A 17,146-nucleotide genomic window follows, 5' to 3' on the forward strand; every position below is an offset into this window, starting at 1 on the left:
GCTACTTCTGTGGGAACTCTGACTACTGCATCCCTCGTCCCAGCATTTCAAATCACCAAAAGTGCCAGACATCAAGGGGAACCCCTCCCCCTTTGGCCTCTTCAGTGATTTAAACTGCAAAAAAGAAAACTAGACCCATATGGTATTAGGCCTATTGAACAGTAAATCTCCCATGCCAAATCAGCACTAACTTCTAGCACTCCTATCGTAGTAACCCTACCTATGAAAATGCAACACTGTAAATATTACACCAAGGCCTAAAATACCAATACACTACCTGGTAGGAAAACAGAACAAGCCAGGCTGCTGTAGATCCCTACATAGAAACTACATGATAGCAGAATACCTCACCTTGATCATAAATGCAGAACACAGATAACCCTCATCAAACACAGAATAGAGAGACCATAAAGTATAAACAGAAACAAAGCAGACAAAAACTGAACTGGAAACCACAAGCCAGATCCTGTAATCAGTGCAACAATGGAAAAACAGAAACATTAGAAATAATTTTGCCACCAATATATATGTATTTAATATACTTCTATTGCCTTCAGCATTAATAATAAATACAAAAGAAGTGTATTAAATATGTTTATACAATGGTGGGATAATTATTTCTGATGACATCATAATCTCTAGGAAAAAAATTGGATTTTTGTTTTTGAAGTATTAAAATAGAAACATTAACATTCCTCACAAAACAAAATCAAGAAATATAAAACGTCAGTCTTAATAACAAACAATACAAATAAAAATATTTCAAGACAGCTGCTAAATAGAATAACAGCCAATAATCAAACTCATAATGTTTAAAAATTTCCCAGAAATCAAAATATTTCAAAACAGCAGACACATCAAATCACATACTATAATCAATACTAATAAGGATAAAAATGTTCCTGTGCTCCATACCTGTGAATGTTTGGTTTCTAGTCACCCTGAGATTGTCGAGGGTTAGGGAGGGGGGGAGGGGTTGCGCAAATTTTCTTCTCTCTCTCACATACACACACACACACACACACACACACATGCTCTCTCTCTTACACATGCTCACATACAAGCACTCTTTCACTTCTTTCCCTTCCCTCTCAGTCACTCACCTTCCTTCCCTTACCTCCTCACTCACTCACATCCCCTGCCTTTGCCTCCCTTTTAACTCCTCCAATTCCCAGGCCTTTATTTCTTCCTCTTACCAGCAGGATAGCATCAGGAGAAGCCTGCAGGTCTTTTTCTTGGTGGTGGGAAATGGGAACCCTGCCAGCACATCATTTTTAGTTGCCACTAATGTGCCGGTAGTCTTCTGGCTGGCAGGGAGTGGAAACCCCTTCAAGCACATCATTTTCAGTCACTGCACAGATCTTCCAGCACTGATAAGATGCAGGGTTGGAAAGGCAAAGAATGGTGACTGCTGGAGGAGGAGTTAAGATGGTCGCGGCTTGAGGATGCTGAGTCAAGCTGCTCCGCTATCCGCTATTTCCTTGGAAATTGACCGGGTGAGTAGCGGATATTCTTCAGAAAATGACTCACAAGCGGAAGGGCAAGGTGAGACTCACCTAGCCCGGTGAAACAGCGGTATATCACTGACTTCGTGACTATTCCCTCTGCGGTGGGGGCAGCGAGTGCCGCTGCGGGAGAGCTGAGAGGAGCGGTTCTCTCGCCAGGCGAGGTCACCCTGAGCCTGCCAGAACCCCGAGGTCCGTTGTGTAGCTCTCCCCTCCGCATTATTGACGGAGCTGTACTCCCCGAAGCAAGGCTAGCCGGAAGAGGGTGGGTCCGTTGATCAGGCGAGAGCTGGGACAACCCTACCACCTCTGTTTGATGGTCATGAAATGCCTGCGAGGAGTTTGGTCGGTGCAGGAATTGAATCTCTGGAGACAGCGAGAGAAAGACCACAAGAGGAGGTAGGAGAAAACATGCTTGATCCCCTGGAGTTTGAGAAACCTACGGAAATCACACTAGAAGCTTTATGGGATTTAATGGCTGTTATGGCCCGCCCCTGAAGATTCAGTCTCAACAAATGGGTAAATTTGAGAAAAAATGTGATACTGTGGAAAAAGAACATTCTCAGAAAATTCAAGACCACTCTAATATTATACAGGATTTAACTGTGAAACTAAACCAGACTCAGTTACTCAATTCATCTATTATGAAGGATTGTATTATATCACAAAGAAGATTTGAGTCTGTAGAAAATCATCTTCGTTATTTAAACGTTAGATTGGTCAATTTTCCTAAAGTATTAGGAGAACCAGTTCTAGTGACTTTCAAACGTTTTGCGACTGAATCCCTAAAGATGTTATCAGAAAGTGTGCCTCCTGTAAAGAAATTATTCTTTCTAACACCTCGAAGGAATAGTTTACAGATTAACTCTGGAGAAAATAGGGATGAATTCATAAATTTAACACAATATTTGGGAAAACTCTAATATGGAAGTCACAGAAAGGGCAACTCTTTTTGTCCAATTTTTCACGGAAGCGGAAAAAGGACAGTTGATGAAAGCGTATTTCAAGAATATAAATAATGCATTTATAGGTGGAGTGGTAAGGGTCTACCAGGACCTCTCATGGCCCACTCAACAACGTAGGAAAATATTTATAGCTATGTGCCCCGAGGTTTTGGCCAAGGAAGCGAGTTTCCTACTTCGATTTCCTTGCAAATATTTTGTAAAATCAGCTGGAAATACATATTTTGAACAGTTGAGACAGTTTTGGATGGGGGGACATAACATTATGTTAATCGGGACAAAAAAATGGCAGAGAGTTACAAGCTTGTATTTAGCAATTTGTATTTCTTTTGAAGTCTTCTCTGATTTTCCTATCTCCTCCCTCCTTAAATTTCCAATGAAAATCAGTAGAGATTAATATGTATTTGGTATTATATGCATAAGGGAATGCATGTAAATTTCCTAGATAATTCTTTTTTTTTCTGTATTTCCTTGCAAGGTTGTTCTTTGTAATATATTTTGAAAACGTATGAATAAAGAATTAAAAAAAAAAAAAAGAATGGTGACTGCTGCTTTTTGCCACCCCCAAATGTTGAAGCCTGAAATGGCCACCTCACCCTGCCTCATCATAGAATCGCCCATGGGCTGCTCATGTGCAAATTTTGAGAAATTCAGTACATTTGTGCACTGGATTCTGGAGCAAGCCTCAGAGAACCAGAACATTTTTCAGTACCTCAATGATTTTTTGTTTGTTGGAAGGGATTCCTCCAAATGCAAGGCCTTGTTATCTATTTCCCAGATAGGAGAGGTACATTTTGGAATACCCAAGAAAAGATAGTTGGTCCAGCCTCATCTCTAACATTTTGGGCCACTGAATTGGACATCTGAGTGAAATTATTCAGACTTCCATGGGACAAGTTGCTCCAATTAAAAGAGACCCTGCAGATCATGAGACAAACAAAAAAAAAAAGACCCTGACACAATTCCACTCTTTAATGGTGCTCCTTGGTGTTGCTTGTAGGGTCATCCTATAGGCAGAGTGTTCATTAGATGTCTAGCTTTGGCCATGACAGGTAAAGTGAAGCAATGCCACTTCATTAGACTTACAACAGGTATTAAAGATAATTTGCAGGTATGGGTGAGGTTTCTGAAGTTGTTCAATAGCATTACCTTATGACGTTCCCCCAGTTTTCAACAGTGAAACAGAGTTATTCACAGATGCATCGGGATGAATGGGGTTCTGAATTTATTTTCAAGGTTCCTGATGATCCCTATCTCCTGGACCACCTTCCTCTTGTTGAATGGGGCGCAAGGGGACTCCATGAACAAGTCTTGTAATGGCCGAGAGAATTCTAATGTGTAACTGTCTCTTATGCTTAGGGCCCACCCATTAGTCCATCATGATTTTGGCCAACTCTTCATAAAACAGACATCCTCCGATAGAAGGAACAGAGGAGTGGAACAGCTTCACTTCATTGTGAGGACTTAGCTCCACCAGATCCCTGGTTAAGGTCATCCCGGTTTGGTTTTCTGCTCCTTTGAAAGAACTGGCCCCAGGATTTTTGCCTTCTGACCCTTTGACTGTGGGTTCCTGCCGGAAGCCTATTCTGTCGAAACCTCCTTTTTGGTCGGAATTAGGAACACCCCAAAAAGGAACCCTTGCCTCCTTTTGGCTTATCCTCTGACAACCTATGACTCTTGGTCTCACCAAGATGCTTGGCAATGCTCCCAAACGTGACTCGGACCAAACATCTGCCGATTAGTTCCTTAACCAAAGGAGGTGTCTGGCCGAGACCAGTGTCATCATAATCCTCAAAGAAGCTCTGATGAGGCCATACAAGGCATCAACAACATAAGCCACTGGTACCTCTAGACAGTCTGCCTGTTAGCCTCAGACGCAGACAGCGGCATCGTAGCCTGCAATTCCTATACCTAGCGCAGGCTAGCCCTCTGCATAAAGCTTCTGCAAATGGCAGCACGTATGCCTAATGCAAACACCTCAAAATATTTTTGAGATGAATTTCCAATTTTCTGTACTGCATATCCTTCAGTGCCACTTAACCAGCTACTGTAAGGGTGGTCTTCTTAGTGACCATTGACACTTCCACTTTTGGAAACGCCAAAACCTCAAGTATGTCTTCAGGCAATGAGTACAATTTTGCCATCACCTGGCCAACCTTTAGGCATCTCTATGGAGTATCCCACTCCCTGACCACTAGTTTCTTCACAGATTTGTGAAAGGGAAAAGCTTTCACTGGATCCCTTAAGCCATCCATGACTGGATCCACCCCTTCCTGATTTGACATCTCGTGGGGAACATTGATCCCTATCTCCTCTAGGACATGGGGAATCAGAGGCCACAGTTCCTCTTTGCGGAAAAGATGTACTACTGTTGGGTCATCCCATTTAGCGACAGGAATCTGGCCCGGCCCTTCATTTGGTTCCGTCACATCCGTGCTAATATCTGCAGCAGCATCAGGAGAAACAGTTACCAGCAGTACCACTTCCTCTGAATCCTCAGAGCCTTCATCTGGACTAACTGGATATTCTGCCATACCTAGGACCTTCTGAATCTGCCTAGGAATCTGCTCCCTCGAGCCCCTATGTCTTTTACCAGGAGTCCCTGAGGCTGAGCTGACTGCCTCTCTGCTGCTTTCCTGGCCAAGTACACTTTATGCATAAGCAGCACAAACTCCGAAGAAAACACTGAGGAACCCTCAGAATCATCCCTGAGGAGGTCCCCCTCCTTATCATAATTAAGCTCCTGTCCGTTAACAGGGTTCTGAATCACCATGGACTAAGGAGGGGGGGAAATCATTCGACCCCCCCTCAAAGGCTGTGAAGGATTTCTGCCGAAGCAAAGATGGTTGCCGCTCCTGTGCTCGATAGGAAGATGTTCATGGCTTCTGAGGTGCACCACACCTGCTTTAAGCTTCCCTTGCCACTCCGCCGCCACCGTGGCCTGCTCCAATCCACCCTCCCCCCTCCAGAGAGGCATCAGGAGCAAAAGCTGGTGCGCGAGAATCGCCGCATGAGCAGCAGGCACTGTTGTAGCACCATCAGCCAACCTTCAGTGAACCACGGACAAGTAGGCCTGACCGCATGGTTAACTACCATTGCCACCTGAGAACTCTCGGAATACTTGCCACAGCACCTGTGGATGCTGTAATCCTGTCGATCTTCCTGCTACTTCATTTTTTTTTTTTTTTAACTTTACTAAACTAAAATCCAAAGAAGAGCAGAAGCCAAGGGAACTTCTTTGTGTGGCTGAACTGCTGTAGGACATCAAGAGTTGTTTTGGGAGGGGGAGAACTGGAACCACCAGTTGTCCACCCCCGGCGGTGAAAGATCCAAGCTAAATAAGGGTTCCCAACCCCCTGCTTGTCCACTTCAGCCCCAGAAGGAATAGCCCTACCAGGGCCTAGCAACCTCCTGGGAGGAATCCTCCAATTCTAACTCCTCTCTTTGTTTTTTTGACCAGACTGGAAGATTTGCACCTCTACCATCTGCTGGAGGACAGAGAAATACTGAAGGACTGCAGGTGGCACACCAGGCTATATGGCAGCATCAGTAAAACCTTGTCTCCATCTGCTGGAAGGGTATGAACAGGAAAGGGGGGTGGTGTGGGGCCAAGAGATGTGTGCGCAAGCACCTACATGCCAGGGCATGAGCCCAGGTCTAGTGCCATGTAAGTTTACTTCTGCTATGGAGGAGGTTAAGTTAAAAAAAAACAACAAAAAAAACAAACAGGCATCCCTGAGGGGTATATAGGGTCTAGGGTAACTTGGGGAAGTGCATACTAAAGAACCAGGGTGTTTTGGAGGACATAGCTCTAGACTGGGAAAACTGATGGACAAACTGGAATGGACATGCGTCTGTTATAAAATTCCCCCATTTGTGTAGTTCACTTTATGGGGCTGTGTACACCCACGTGCAACACTGAGGGAACACACATGCATGCCTAGGCTATTTTATAACGTACACGTGTATGTGCGCATGTTATAAAATTGCTGCATCTCTGGGTGCGCGTCAACACACAAATGTACATGTGCGCAGGCACGGCCATTAGAAAATTACCATCTTTAAGCGTAAACTTTGAAACTGAAGTTTACATTTCCTTTAAAAGAGGAACATTTTGATGCCGAAGTTCTGGCTCTGGCTTTATTGCTCATTAAACCTTTTTTTTTTTTTTTTTTTAAATGAGCAAAGCTTTCTTTGGACTGAGCCGAAGCAGCGTCTCAAATAGAGAGTAAAGAAAAATCAGATTTTCTTCTTGCTTTGATTAAAATATAATTCTTACCAGAAAGCTCTATTAAATCTCCTGCTATTAGATGGGGAGTATAACTTGAGAAGAGCTCGCAGTACCAAAAAGCTCTACCAAATACTCTGCTATGAGTTAGAGAGCATGACTTGAAAAGGGCTTGCATCCCTGGCCCATGAGTTTTAACAATAGCCTCTCCTCATTTTTGGCTAAAAAAGTGAACATTAAAGGCTATCATTAGTTAACAAAAACCCTGCTGCACTATCAGGTGGTCTTCCAATGGCGGGTAAAGCCTTGAAGAACCTGGCGCCTCCCATGCTAGCAAAATCATTCACTCGATTTCTGAATGCAAGGTAAAGGAAACTGGAGGCTTTCTTATGCTTTTTATAATAGGATCCTAATTCTCTGATAGCTCAGATTTTTGTTCCATGAGTCCTAGAGATTTAATAACCAGTGTAATTAAAGGTGATATTTCATCTTTATGGAATAAACAAATTACTGTCTCCTCATCTTCATTTGCAATACGTTTTCCTTCCTCTGGGGAATCATTTGCTTTCAATATCTGGGATTTTCACTTGTTTAAAACATAATCACTAGCAGCTTTACATCTTGTGCTTTTCGCTTGCTTTGCTATGTAGAAAGGACAAGCGTTAGATTGCACTATGTTTTCCAGCGCTGCAGCCTCTTCTGACACATTTAAATGTTGCCATGATTTAAAGGGAAACTGCATGAAATTGTAAAATTCTGAGGTCTGAAAATCTAAACTTTTCTGGTTTGAGCACAGATCTCTTCACATGGATCTATATTCTCAGTGAAAAGTAGGCTGTATCCCAGCTGAAGCAATACATTTTTAATTCAATATGGCTCCTGCGGCTGTTTCAATGCCTGTGCTCGTGAGTTCTGATTTACCTGATTTTGAGTAAGATAGCTTTTTGCTGCTTATAAAGTGCTCCTTTTTAAGTTTGTCTGAGCTGATTTTGTTTGCTCACCTGACGTCACTTCTGGAGAAGCACAGGCAGTGCAAACAGTGGAGCTCTCTGAAGTAGTGTGATTATCAAAAAAACACAACAGAAGTTTAACTTAGACATCTTGGCTTTCCTCTTAAAAGAAAACTTATATACTCTTACCTCAAGGTATGTGTAAGCTATTTGTGAAAACTTTTTTTTTTTGATGTGTGAAGGAATGAAAAGCTCAAAGAGAGACTTCACTGATTAAATGGCCTTAGGATTTAATGGCCACTGCGCTCAACCATGTCCTCTGCTGAGAGGGGAGGGAGCAATTAAAAAGTGGGCTTGCTCCTTCAGCCTTCTAGCTGGGAGTCTGGCCCTAATAGAGATGCCCAAAAAAAGACAGCTTTCATTATTAAAAAGTTTTGAAGGGTTTCTGCTACACCAGGAAGAACCTCACAGTAGTTGAATACTGAATGTTAAGGATTCTATCAGTGCCTAATAACACCAGTGATGTCAGACATAACAATAATTAATTAAATGGACATTCTACATCCAACAGTAGAGAGGAAAGGGCTGAATCACAAGCGTTTTCTGGACAGGTGTAGAAGAAAGATAAGGAATGTAACTTTTACTAAGTTCTTGAACATAGGAAATAGTCTATCAAGCTGTAAAAATATAAATAAAAATACATGAATGTAACAATATTGATTTTGTTTAGTTTCATGAACAGGCAGTATTGCAGCTCATGGTATTTTATAACTTTTCATAGTATGTTATAACTTTTCATCAATACTTCTAGTGTGCTCTTTTGCTAGCAAGTTGTCTTCTGCAAGTACAGCACCAAAATCCCATAGGCGCTATAAAAGCAATGAAGTGATAGAGAAGCAAAGAGATTCAAACGATAAGTTCAACATAAGCGGACTGTGAGAATTTTAGTAAATAAACCCGTATCTTTTACATGGCACTGCAGCACAAATCCCTGGACCAGCAGGATGGTTAGTACCTGCATATTTCCTGCATAGCTAACACCCCATTACAATGGTTTGAAGCTTTCCTACAAGGACGGCAATATAAAGTCAATTTTGAAAACCATGAATCGCAACCATACAATATAAATCACGGAGTACCACAAGGATCTGCCCTCTCCTCTACTCTCTTTAATATTTATATCCTCCCTCTTTGTTACCTACTGACAGAACTTGGCCTTATGTACTTCATCTATGCGGATGACGTACAAATTGTTATCCCCATCACTGACTCCCTTAATGATGCCCTTAAAACATGGGATACTGCCCTCACCACCATTAGTAACCTCCTTACTAGCATCAATCTGGCCATTAACCCCGATAAAACAGAACTTATGGTCATTTCCCCACAGAATCATAAAAACACAATTGCTGCCACTCACACATCACTCACTTCTCCTGACATCACTAACACTGTTAAAAACCTTGGAGTCACATTAGACAACCACCTTAATTTTAAAAAACATATCAACAACATTATTAAAGATGGGTTCTTCAAACTACACACTCTAAAAAAATTAAGACCATTACTCTACCAACATGATTTCCGTACTGTTCTGCAATCCCTCATTTTTTTGAAAGTTGATTATTGTAATGCCCTTCTCCTAGGCCTACCGAAAACTACCATTCTACCACTACAAATGCTTCAGAATGCAGCAGCATGCATTCTCACCAACACCAGAAAATCAGAACATATTACTCCCATACTCAGAGATCTACACTGGCTCCCCATTGCGCAGAGAATCATGTTCAAAACCTTATCTCTAATACACAAGACCCTACACAATGAAAACATGACATGGTTCAATAATGAACTTTACTTCCACAAACACTCCAGAGCCCCTAGAACACAACATGCAGCCACCCTACACACCCCCACACATAAAACCACCACTCTTGAGTCAACTAGGAAGCGTGCGATAACCATAGCCGGACCGAACTGTTGGAACAATATGACACCGGAGTTACGGCAAGAAACATGCCCAATAAAATTTAAGCAAAAACTGAAAACATGGCTTTTCCTACAGGCTTATACTTATCCCTTACGCTCTCCTCTCTCCCTTACTCCTGCAGCCTTGCCCACTAATTTACTTAAATGTACATCCCCTTTTTCTTTCTCACCACACCTAACTTTTTGTTGGCAATTATTCATATCGATTGTATATAAGACTTCTATCCCATTTCTTTCTCTCATACCCAGCTTTTCTCTTTTCCAATTGTGTTTTATAAAATTCATTCTATTTATTTATAGACTTATAAATTCATTCTATTTATTTATAGACTTATAAATTTAGTGAGATAAAAATTTGCTTTGTACCACTATTTTATTTTTCCCATTCTTTGTTCCACTGTTCTCTCCCCTCCCCCCCGCTTAACAAGTTTATTGTAAAGCACTGTTGCACATGTTCGTTCTAGTTGGCACAGCTGCAATGTTTCTGTTAATTGTGAACCGATGTGAGGTTACTAAACAAATGTCGGTATATAAAAATGGCAAATAAATAAATAAATAAATAATTTCATGCTTAATCATACCTTCTTTATTTCCACTGTTCTTAGGCCTTGTATTTCAGATGCTGCAATAAAAACATAATTTTACTAAAACAGATGCTGCAGCATTAACCGCCACAACTATGTTCAACTATTGCTTCATAAATAAAGTATGGCAACAAGCTTATTTGTTTTTATTTCAGCAGTTATAAGATATCTTTGTCCAAACCACAGTGCAACAAATGTAATTTTAGACATGACAGAGCTATAATAAGCAATGCTTAATGAATAATGAGACTGATTAGTTAAAAACAAAGTTATAGTGAGTTTTCATTTTATACTTAAAGAAGAACAAAGACGAAGAGATTGAAATAATTGTAGTTATTACAAATTGGTAGTTTGGGGTGGGGCAGGGCAATAAGGACAAAGCATGGAAGTGAGAGAATATTTGTGTAATATGAGTAACAGATAAAAGATTGATTACAGAAGTGAAGATTATGTGAAAAGACTTCAAGAGAGATAGACCATGGATATATTTAGTTTAAAGTGAGTGGTGCACCATAGCAAATCTGTAATGTAAATTCCTATCCAATGAAAGCAAAACAACACTCCACAAAAAATGTAGCTATGAAGAAGGCATGGTAGATGGTAGTCACTTGAAATGTTTGGTTCCCGATGCAGCCATCTGTGGTCACATCGAACCATTGTACCATTGCTCGCATTGTAAGAAGATGTATCTTGCAATCTGGATTTAAGATAATTTCCTTTATCAAGCTGAATAAGTCTTGGACTATTGATTACAATGAAAGATTCATGATTTTGAGTTTTGGTTTCAAGATAAATTTTTAACTGTTGAGCACAATACGTTTCACTAAAATTTAAGAAGGATTTTTTAGACTTATGATTAGCCAAGTATAGCAGAGTTTCATATCTGTAACAGGTGTTCTCCGAGGACAGCAGGATGTTAGTCCTCATACATGGGTGACATCATCAGATAGAGCCCCACTGTGCAAAGCTTATGTCAAATTTTCTAGAACTTGGACTAGGCACATGTGCCAAGTTGACACCTGCTTGCTCTGTTGAATCTCTGCTGCAATTAGCTGGTATCAGTAGGGGGAGGTCTCAGTGTCTTCCCCCTACTGAAACTGGCAGACACGCCAAGGCATGCCCCCCCCCATCCAGATTTACTGGTGCCTGCACCGCCAGATGAAAGCCGAGCACCTAGGGACCATTCTCCAGTTGCTTACAGTGAGGATGAGGAGCCCTATGACCCTTGGAGGGATGATGCTTCAGAGTCCTGCTCCAGTGGTCTCCCTTCAGACCCTTCTCCTCCAGAGGAGCAAAAGAAGTCTCTACTTGAGGACTTGACCTTCGCAGGCTTTGTGAGGGTGATGGCAGAAGCCATCCCATTTCAGTTGTTAACGGATGAGGATGCCAGGCACAAAATGCTTGAGATCCTCCAAGTTTGTGGAGCCTCCTAAGAAGATTGTGGTGGTTCCAGTGCATGAGATCCTTAAGGAGCTGCTGCTGAGAATATGGGAACACCCCCCTCACAGTGCTACCCGTTAATAAAAAGGTGAACGGGTCTACCTCGTCCAGAAGGCTGCCAGATTTGATAAGCGTCAGCTGCCCCACAAGTCGGTGAGGGTTGAATCTGCCCTCAAGAGGGCCAAGTGCTCTCAGATTCATTTCTCTGTACCTCCAGGGAAGGATCATAGAGCAATGGATGCTCTTGGGAAGAAGGTGTTTCAAGGTGCCATGCTTATTGCCTGCATCGCTGCCTACCAGATGTCATGGGACATCTGGAAACAGGTACAGGAGGTGGTCGAGCAGCTGCCTCAACAGCAGCAGGACACTCTCATGTCGCTAGTGCATAAGGCTTGGAGTGCAGAAAATGAGGTCCGAGCAACCTACAATGTTTTCGAGACAGCATTGAGAGTCTGGCAAAAGGAATCTCTGCCCGCAGAATGACATGGCTGTGGGCCTTGGCTCTCCAACCAGAGGTGCAGAAATGACTCACTGACATGCCATGTACTGGGGAGAATCTCTTCAGAGATATGGTGAGGGATGTTGTGGCCTAACTTCAGGACCACCATGAAACCCTCCAACAGCTCTCCACCAGCATTCTGGACCCTTCCTCCTCTTCTAGGAGGCTGATGAGACAGAGGCCCAGGAATCCTTTCTTTCACCAAAGGAAGTACTATCTTCCACCCCCTCGCTCCTGCCCACACCATAAGGGCTCGTGTGGCCATCCCAGACAGCAGAGAGCCCCCAAGCCCCAACCGGCTCGAAGAGAGCATAGACCTGTCACCCATACCCAGGACGGTGGACCCTCTAGTTGAGGGCAGGCTGCGGTTCTTTGCCGACCAGTGACCCGTATAACCTCGGACCAGTGGGTTCTTTCCATCGTCCGTCAAGGGTACCAATTGAATCTATTGGGTGTCCTGCCAAATTGCCCTCAGTGCCCATTTTGGGGGCCAGTAGCACATCAGGAGGTACTACTGGGGGAGCTCTCCTCCTTCTTAATGGCCAGGGCGGACGAACCCGTACCACCAGGGCAAAGAGGGTGGGGATTCTACTCCAGGTACTTCCTGATTCCAAAGAAAACAGGAGGACTCCGACCTATCCTAGACCTTAGGACCTTGAAAAAGTTTCTAAAAAATGAAAAGTTCAAAATGGTTTCCCTGGGCACCTTGATCCCTGCTTTTACAAAAAGAAAGTATCTCCAATTTGTGGTGGGAAGACATCACTTCCAGTACCGGGTGTTGCCGTTCGGACTAGCGTCAACCCCACGGGTCTTTAAAAATTGCCTGGCCATGGTGGTTATGCACCCCTGCAGGCTGGGAATGCATGTTTTCTCTTATCTGGATGATTAGTTGGTCAAAAGCACATCTCAGACAGATGTCATCCGGTCTATGCGCTTGCCCACCTGTGTGTTGGAGATACTAGGCTTCGTTCTCAACTCCCCAAGTATAGCAGAGTTTCATATCTGTAACAGGTGTTCTCCGAGGACAGCAGGATGTTAGTCCTCATACATGGGTGACATCATCAGATGGAGCCCCACTGTGCAAAGCTTATGTCAAATTTTCTAGAACTTGGACTAGGCACATGTGCCAAGTTGACACCTGCTTGCTCTGTTGAATCTCTGCTGCAATGGCAGTCAATGTGATGGTCCTCTAGCGAGGCAGGAAGGCCTTGGCCTGAGCTATGTCTAGCAGGGCTCCTATGAAGTTCAATTGAAGTGACGGGCTGAGATGGGACTGCTGGTGTCCCAGGAACAGACGCCATCTGGGTCGGTAACGCACCGATGAGCACATTGAGCTTCTCCAGAATCGGTATTAGGAGAGATGGCACTATGTTTACTACCACTGTTAACGAAAGACCGAAGCTCTGCAGTACCCATTCCATCGCTAGCTGGACTCAGTTCTCCATCTCCTCCACAAATGTTGCCGATGCCAACACTAACTGGGAGGAAGGAGGGGTGGTCAGATCCTCTTCAGACTCATGAGGTGGATCCGTGACTGGCATCAGGACCAGTGGAGACCATTGCAGATCCCGGGCACTGATGGAGGACTGGCACTTGTTGCCGTGAGGTTGCTTTGAGGGTATTGTGGCATAAGCAGGTGTACCCCCGTGCCTTGCACCATGCATAAATGGGGACAGGTGCCGATGCTTTTTCGGCTTCCCTCGATGCTCAGCCCAGTCCTAACTTGGTACAGAGACCGATGACTAGGAACACGATGTCCTCGGCCTGATGGAGATCGACGGTGGTCGGTCTCTGGTGCCCCTATCTGCCGTCGGCATTGATGCAATTCCTTGTCCTTTGATGTCGATGGCTTGGACTTCTTCAACCCAAAGAGCTGCTTCATCTTGTAGAGTCAAAGCAGAAGTCCCTTGGGATCATCTGGGCGCATAAATGGAAACCCCAGACATCATGCGATGCTCCCAGGCAGAGGACGCATATCAGATCAGTGATGGACATGGAATTCGGTGCATTGTTGAAAATTGAACTTGGCCACATTGGACGAAACAAAAGGAGCACGAACCGAAAACGTTGGCAGTGGGCTGTCAATGGCTGGCAGGCACCGATGCACTGCTGCCATGGGAAATCAACCGCAAAAGGAAACATACCAGCATTGGCGAAAAACATGACTAGGAGCATTACGGGAAGGCACCGAGAGAGACCCAGCGAGGGAATAGCATGGAAAAAACCCCGCAAAAAACATGAGAAGAAAACTTTTCCACAAGGCCAAAAATCAGCTTACAGCTCAGCAGAAAAAGAGATACTGGAGAGGGACCCCGCGTGGAGGCATGGTGTAAGACATGCTGGGCATGCTCAGTGTGAAAGAGTCAAAGTTCTAGAAACTTTGACATTAGTTCAAAACTAATGACATTAGTTTTGAAACTTTGATATTAGTTTTGAGCAGGTCTAACAAAGTATCTGTCTACTATAGACGGTTAAGTCTGAATATCGACACTTATCTGGCTACGATAGACAGATAAGTAGCTCCTCCCTGATCTGTCCATTGCCCGCCCATTAGATATCTGGCTATCCTGAAGTATTTCATTTTAATTGTTACCAACCCATACAGCACAGTAGGTCTGTAGAAAAGTAAATTTTACATACTAAGTCTATATTGTAATGCATGGACTTTATGATTATGGTAGTAGTTTTAATTCAAAATTAACAGCAAAATGGGTAAAATGAGGAATCTCGATAATGTGATCATGATCCAATGTGAACATGAACAGCTACAGTTCACATTATCAACCGCTCACTTTGAAGCGTATTCTGTGTTTAATGTAAAAACTATTTATTGACTAAGATCCTTTATCTGTAACATATAGAAGGGAAGCAAAAAAATATACACACAAAGTTTAATTGTAGCTAAACAAAAGAATGTTTGAAGTAGGCAAATATAAATTATTAAGAAAAATAGCCCTCCTGTTAAAATTCATTTATCCACAATATTTGAGATACTTAATGCAACCTGTTAGTAAATTGAATCCTAATGTAAGAAATGACATTTTCAACACTATGAAGTCTATTAACTAAAGTGCATTAATGCTAACCTAAGACTGTATGTTCAACATGTATTAACAATTGCATTATTTAACACATTTCAGCCTGTTAAATCTGTGTTAATCCTCACCATATCATGAAAGAAGGCCCCCCACAGGCCAAACCCCTCACTCCTGTGTCAAGATTAAGGCCCTCATAGACTCATTTCTGCCCCATTTTCGAGATATCCAAAAAGGGCCCTAGCAGCCCTTCTTCCATCATCCTGACATCTGACTGAGGTGCTCTGGTGGCCGAATTCAACTCTTTTCCAGGCTACACCCCGCCTACCTCTTCAGGTTTCTTCAAAATGTAAACTGGAAGTAGCAGTGAGTGCTACTCCGTGCTGCCCCACTGATGCCAAAATACAAAATGATGCCCGCTGACCTCATGCATATGGTACAAAGGAATGTATGAGATGATGGGGCATCATATCAGACCTTGGTGCCAGTGGGGCAGCGGGCAGAAATGCATCCTCCTGCCCCCAATTTATAATGTGAAGACCTCCAACATGTTAGGAGGTCTTCACTCATCCTCACAGAATGGAGGTGAGGATGAGTCAGGATCCTGAAACCCCTTGATCAGGATGTCAAGAGGGACCACTGAAGGCCTTCCTTTGCTGTCTAGGGCAAGACCAGATTTGCCACTAGGCAGAGCAGGCATGTGACTAAGTGTACTGTTGCCACTCTCCATATTTTCTCCTCCATTCCCAGCTTGATGCATTCTCTGTACAGACACTGAACCTGGTCAGCCTTTGTCCTCCCCAGCAGTAGCAGGGCCAAAAGGTACCATCAGCAAACCACCTCTGAAACTACAGGAGGCACCATCACCATTGTGCAGTCACCCGCAACACAGCCATAGTGAGTATGTACTTTGTAGCAGCAGTGGTTTCGTGAAGGAGGTTAACAGGAGCAGTTAGAGATAGTCCATGACTGAGAGGTATGGAGGAGAGCTACCAAAGACCAAACCCACTGCTAGGAGGAAGGGGGTGGGCTGATTCCAGCTGAAGTAGGCCCAAGGAACGAACTCACCAGCACTGAGGAGGAAGAAAGCTGCTGCCTACTGCTGGAATGGAGAAACAGAAACACAGTAAAAAAGTTCAAAGTACGATAAGAGACAGTGGGGAGGGGGAAGAAGGGGAGAGAGACTGGTGGGGGAGAAGAGGGGGGGGAAGTGGGGTTTGAAAAAGAGAGTGACAGATGAATGGGGGAAATTAGGAACAGAGACTGGTGGGGATGAGGATGGTGCTGATAGACTAGTGGGGCAAGGCTGGGAGGGGGAATTGAGAGAATGAGTCTGGTAGGGTGGAGGAGGAGACTGAAAGACAGACTTGAGAAGAGGAGAGGGATTTAAGAGAAGATTCATAGGGAGAGGGGTTGAGAACCTTTGCAGCTACTACTCTGGGAACAGCTTATCGCCATCCTGTGCTTTTCCAGATGCTATATCTTTGGAAAGTGAAACCTTCCCCCCTCTCCCATTCCAGAATGGTTTCAATTTTTACAGAAAGCAGAAAGGTCAAGTGGCAGGAAAACGCTGAAGGAATTGTGCCTAGGTCTTGATAGTCATGGTGGGTGGGAATCAGTCCATGGGTGTTTGGATCTGGAGTCTGGGATGGATGAGTTGGGGTGGGGTGGGGGGTGGGGAGATCGTCCTATTGAGGCCTTCTTTCTTAACTTCCGGGTGGATGTGAGGGATTGGCACATGGGGGTCCTTCTTTTGTATTTTGGGGTGAGAGGGATCAGCCCATGGAACCTTCTTTAAAGTCCAGGGGGAGAGAGAAGTGCGGTCTTCATCAGGCCTTGCTTTACTGGCAGTGGTAATGAATGAGCATTACTAAGGCTGCAAAATGAGTTAACACCAGGTTTACTAATGTCCACATTTAAATTGGCTCTTAACATAGGCCAATAACTAATTTTA

The 17,146-nt window shown here is 43.6% G+C and overlaps 1 protein-coding gene across 5 annotated transcripts in view; it reads right to left on the minus strand.

The window, feature by feature from the left end:
• Positions 1-17,146, minus strand: part of MPDZ (multiple PDZ domain crumbs cell polarity complex component) — a 662,189-nt gene that overhangs the window by 45,137 nt on the left and 599,906 nt on the right. For all 5 annotated transcript variants that reach the window (XM_029605550.1, XM_029605570.1, XM_029605559.1 and 2 more), the window contains one exon: positions 10,216-10,256. In XM_029605550.1, the coding sequence (XP_029461410.1) occupies positions 10,216-10,256 (41 nt within the window). The remainder of the gene's footprint in view (positions 1-10,215; positions 10,257-17,146) is intronic.

Source organism: Rhinatrema bivittatum, chromosome 1, assembly GCF_901001135.1.
Source record: "Rhinatrema bivittatum chromosome 1, aRhiBiv1.1, whole genome shotgun sequence".
Lineage (NCBI taxonomy): Eukaryota > Metazoa > Chordata > Amphibia > Gymnophiona > Rhinatrematidae > Rhinatrema > Rhinatrema bivittatum.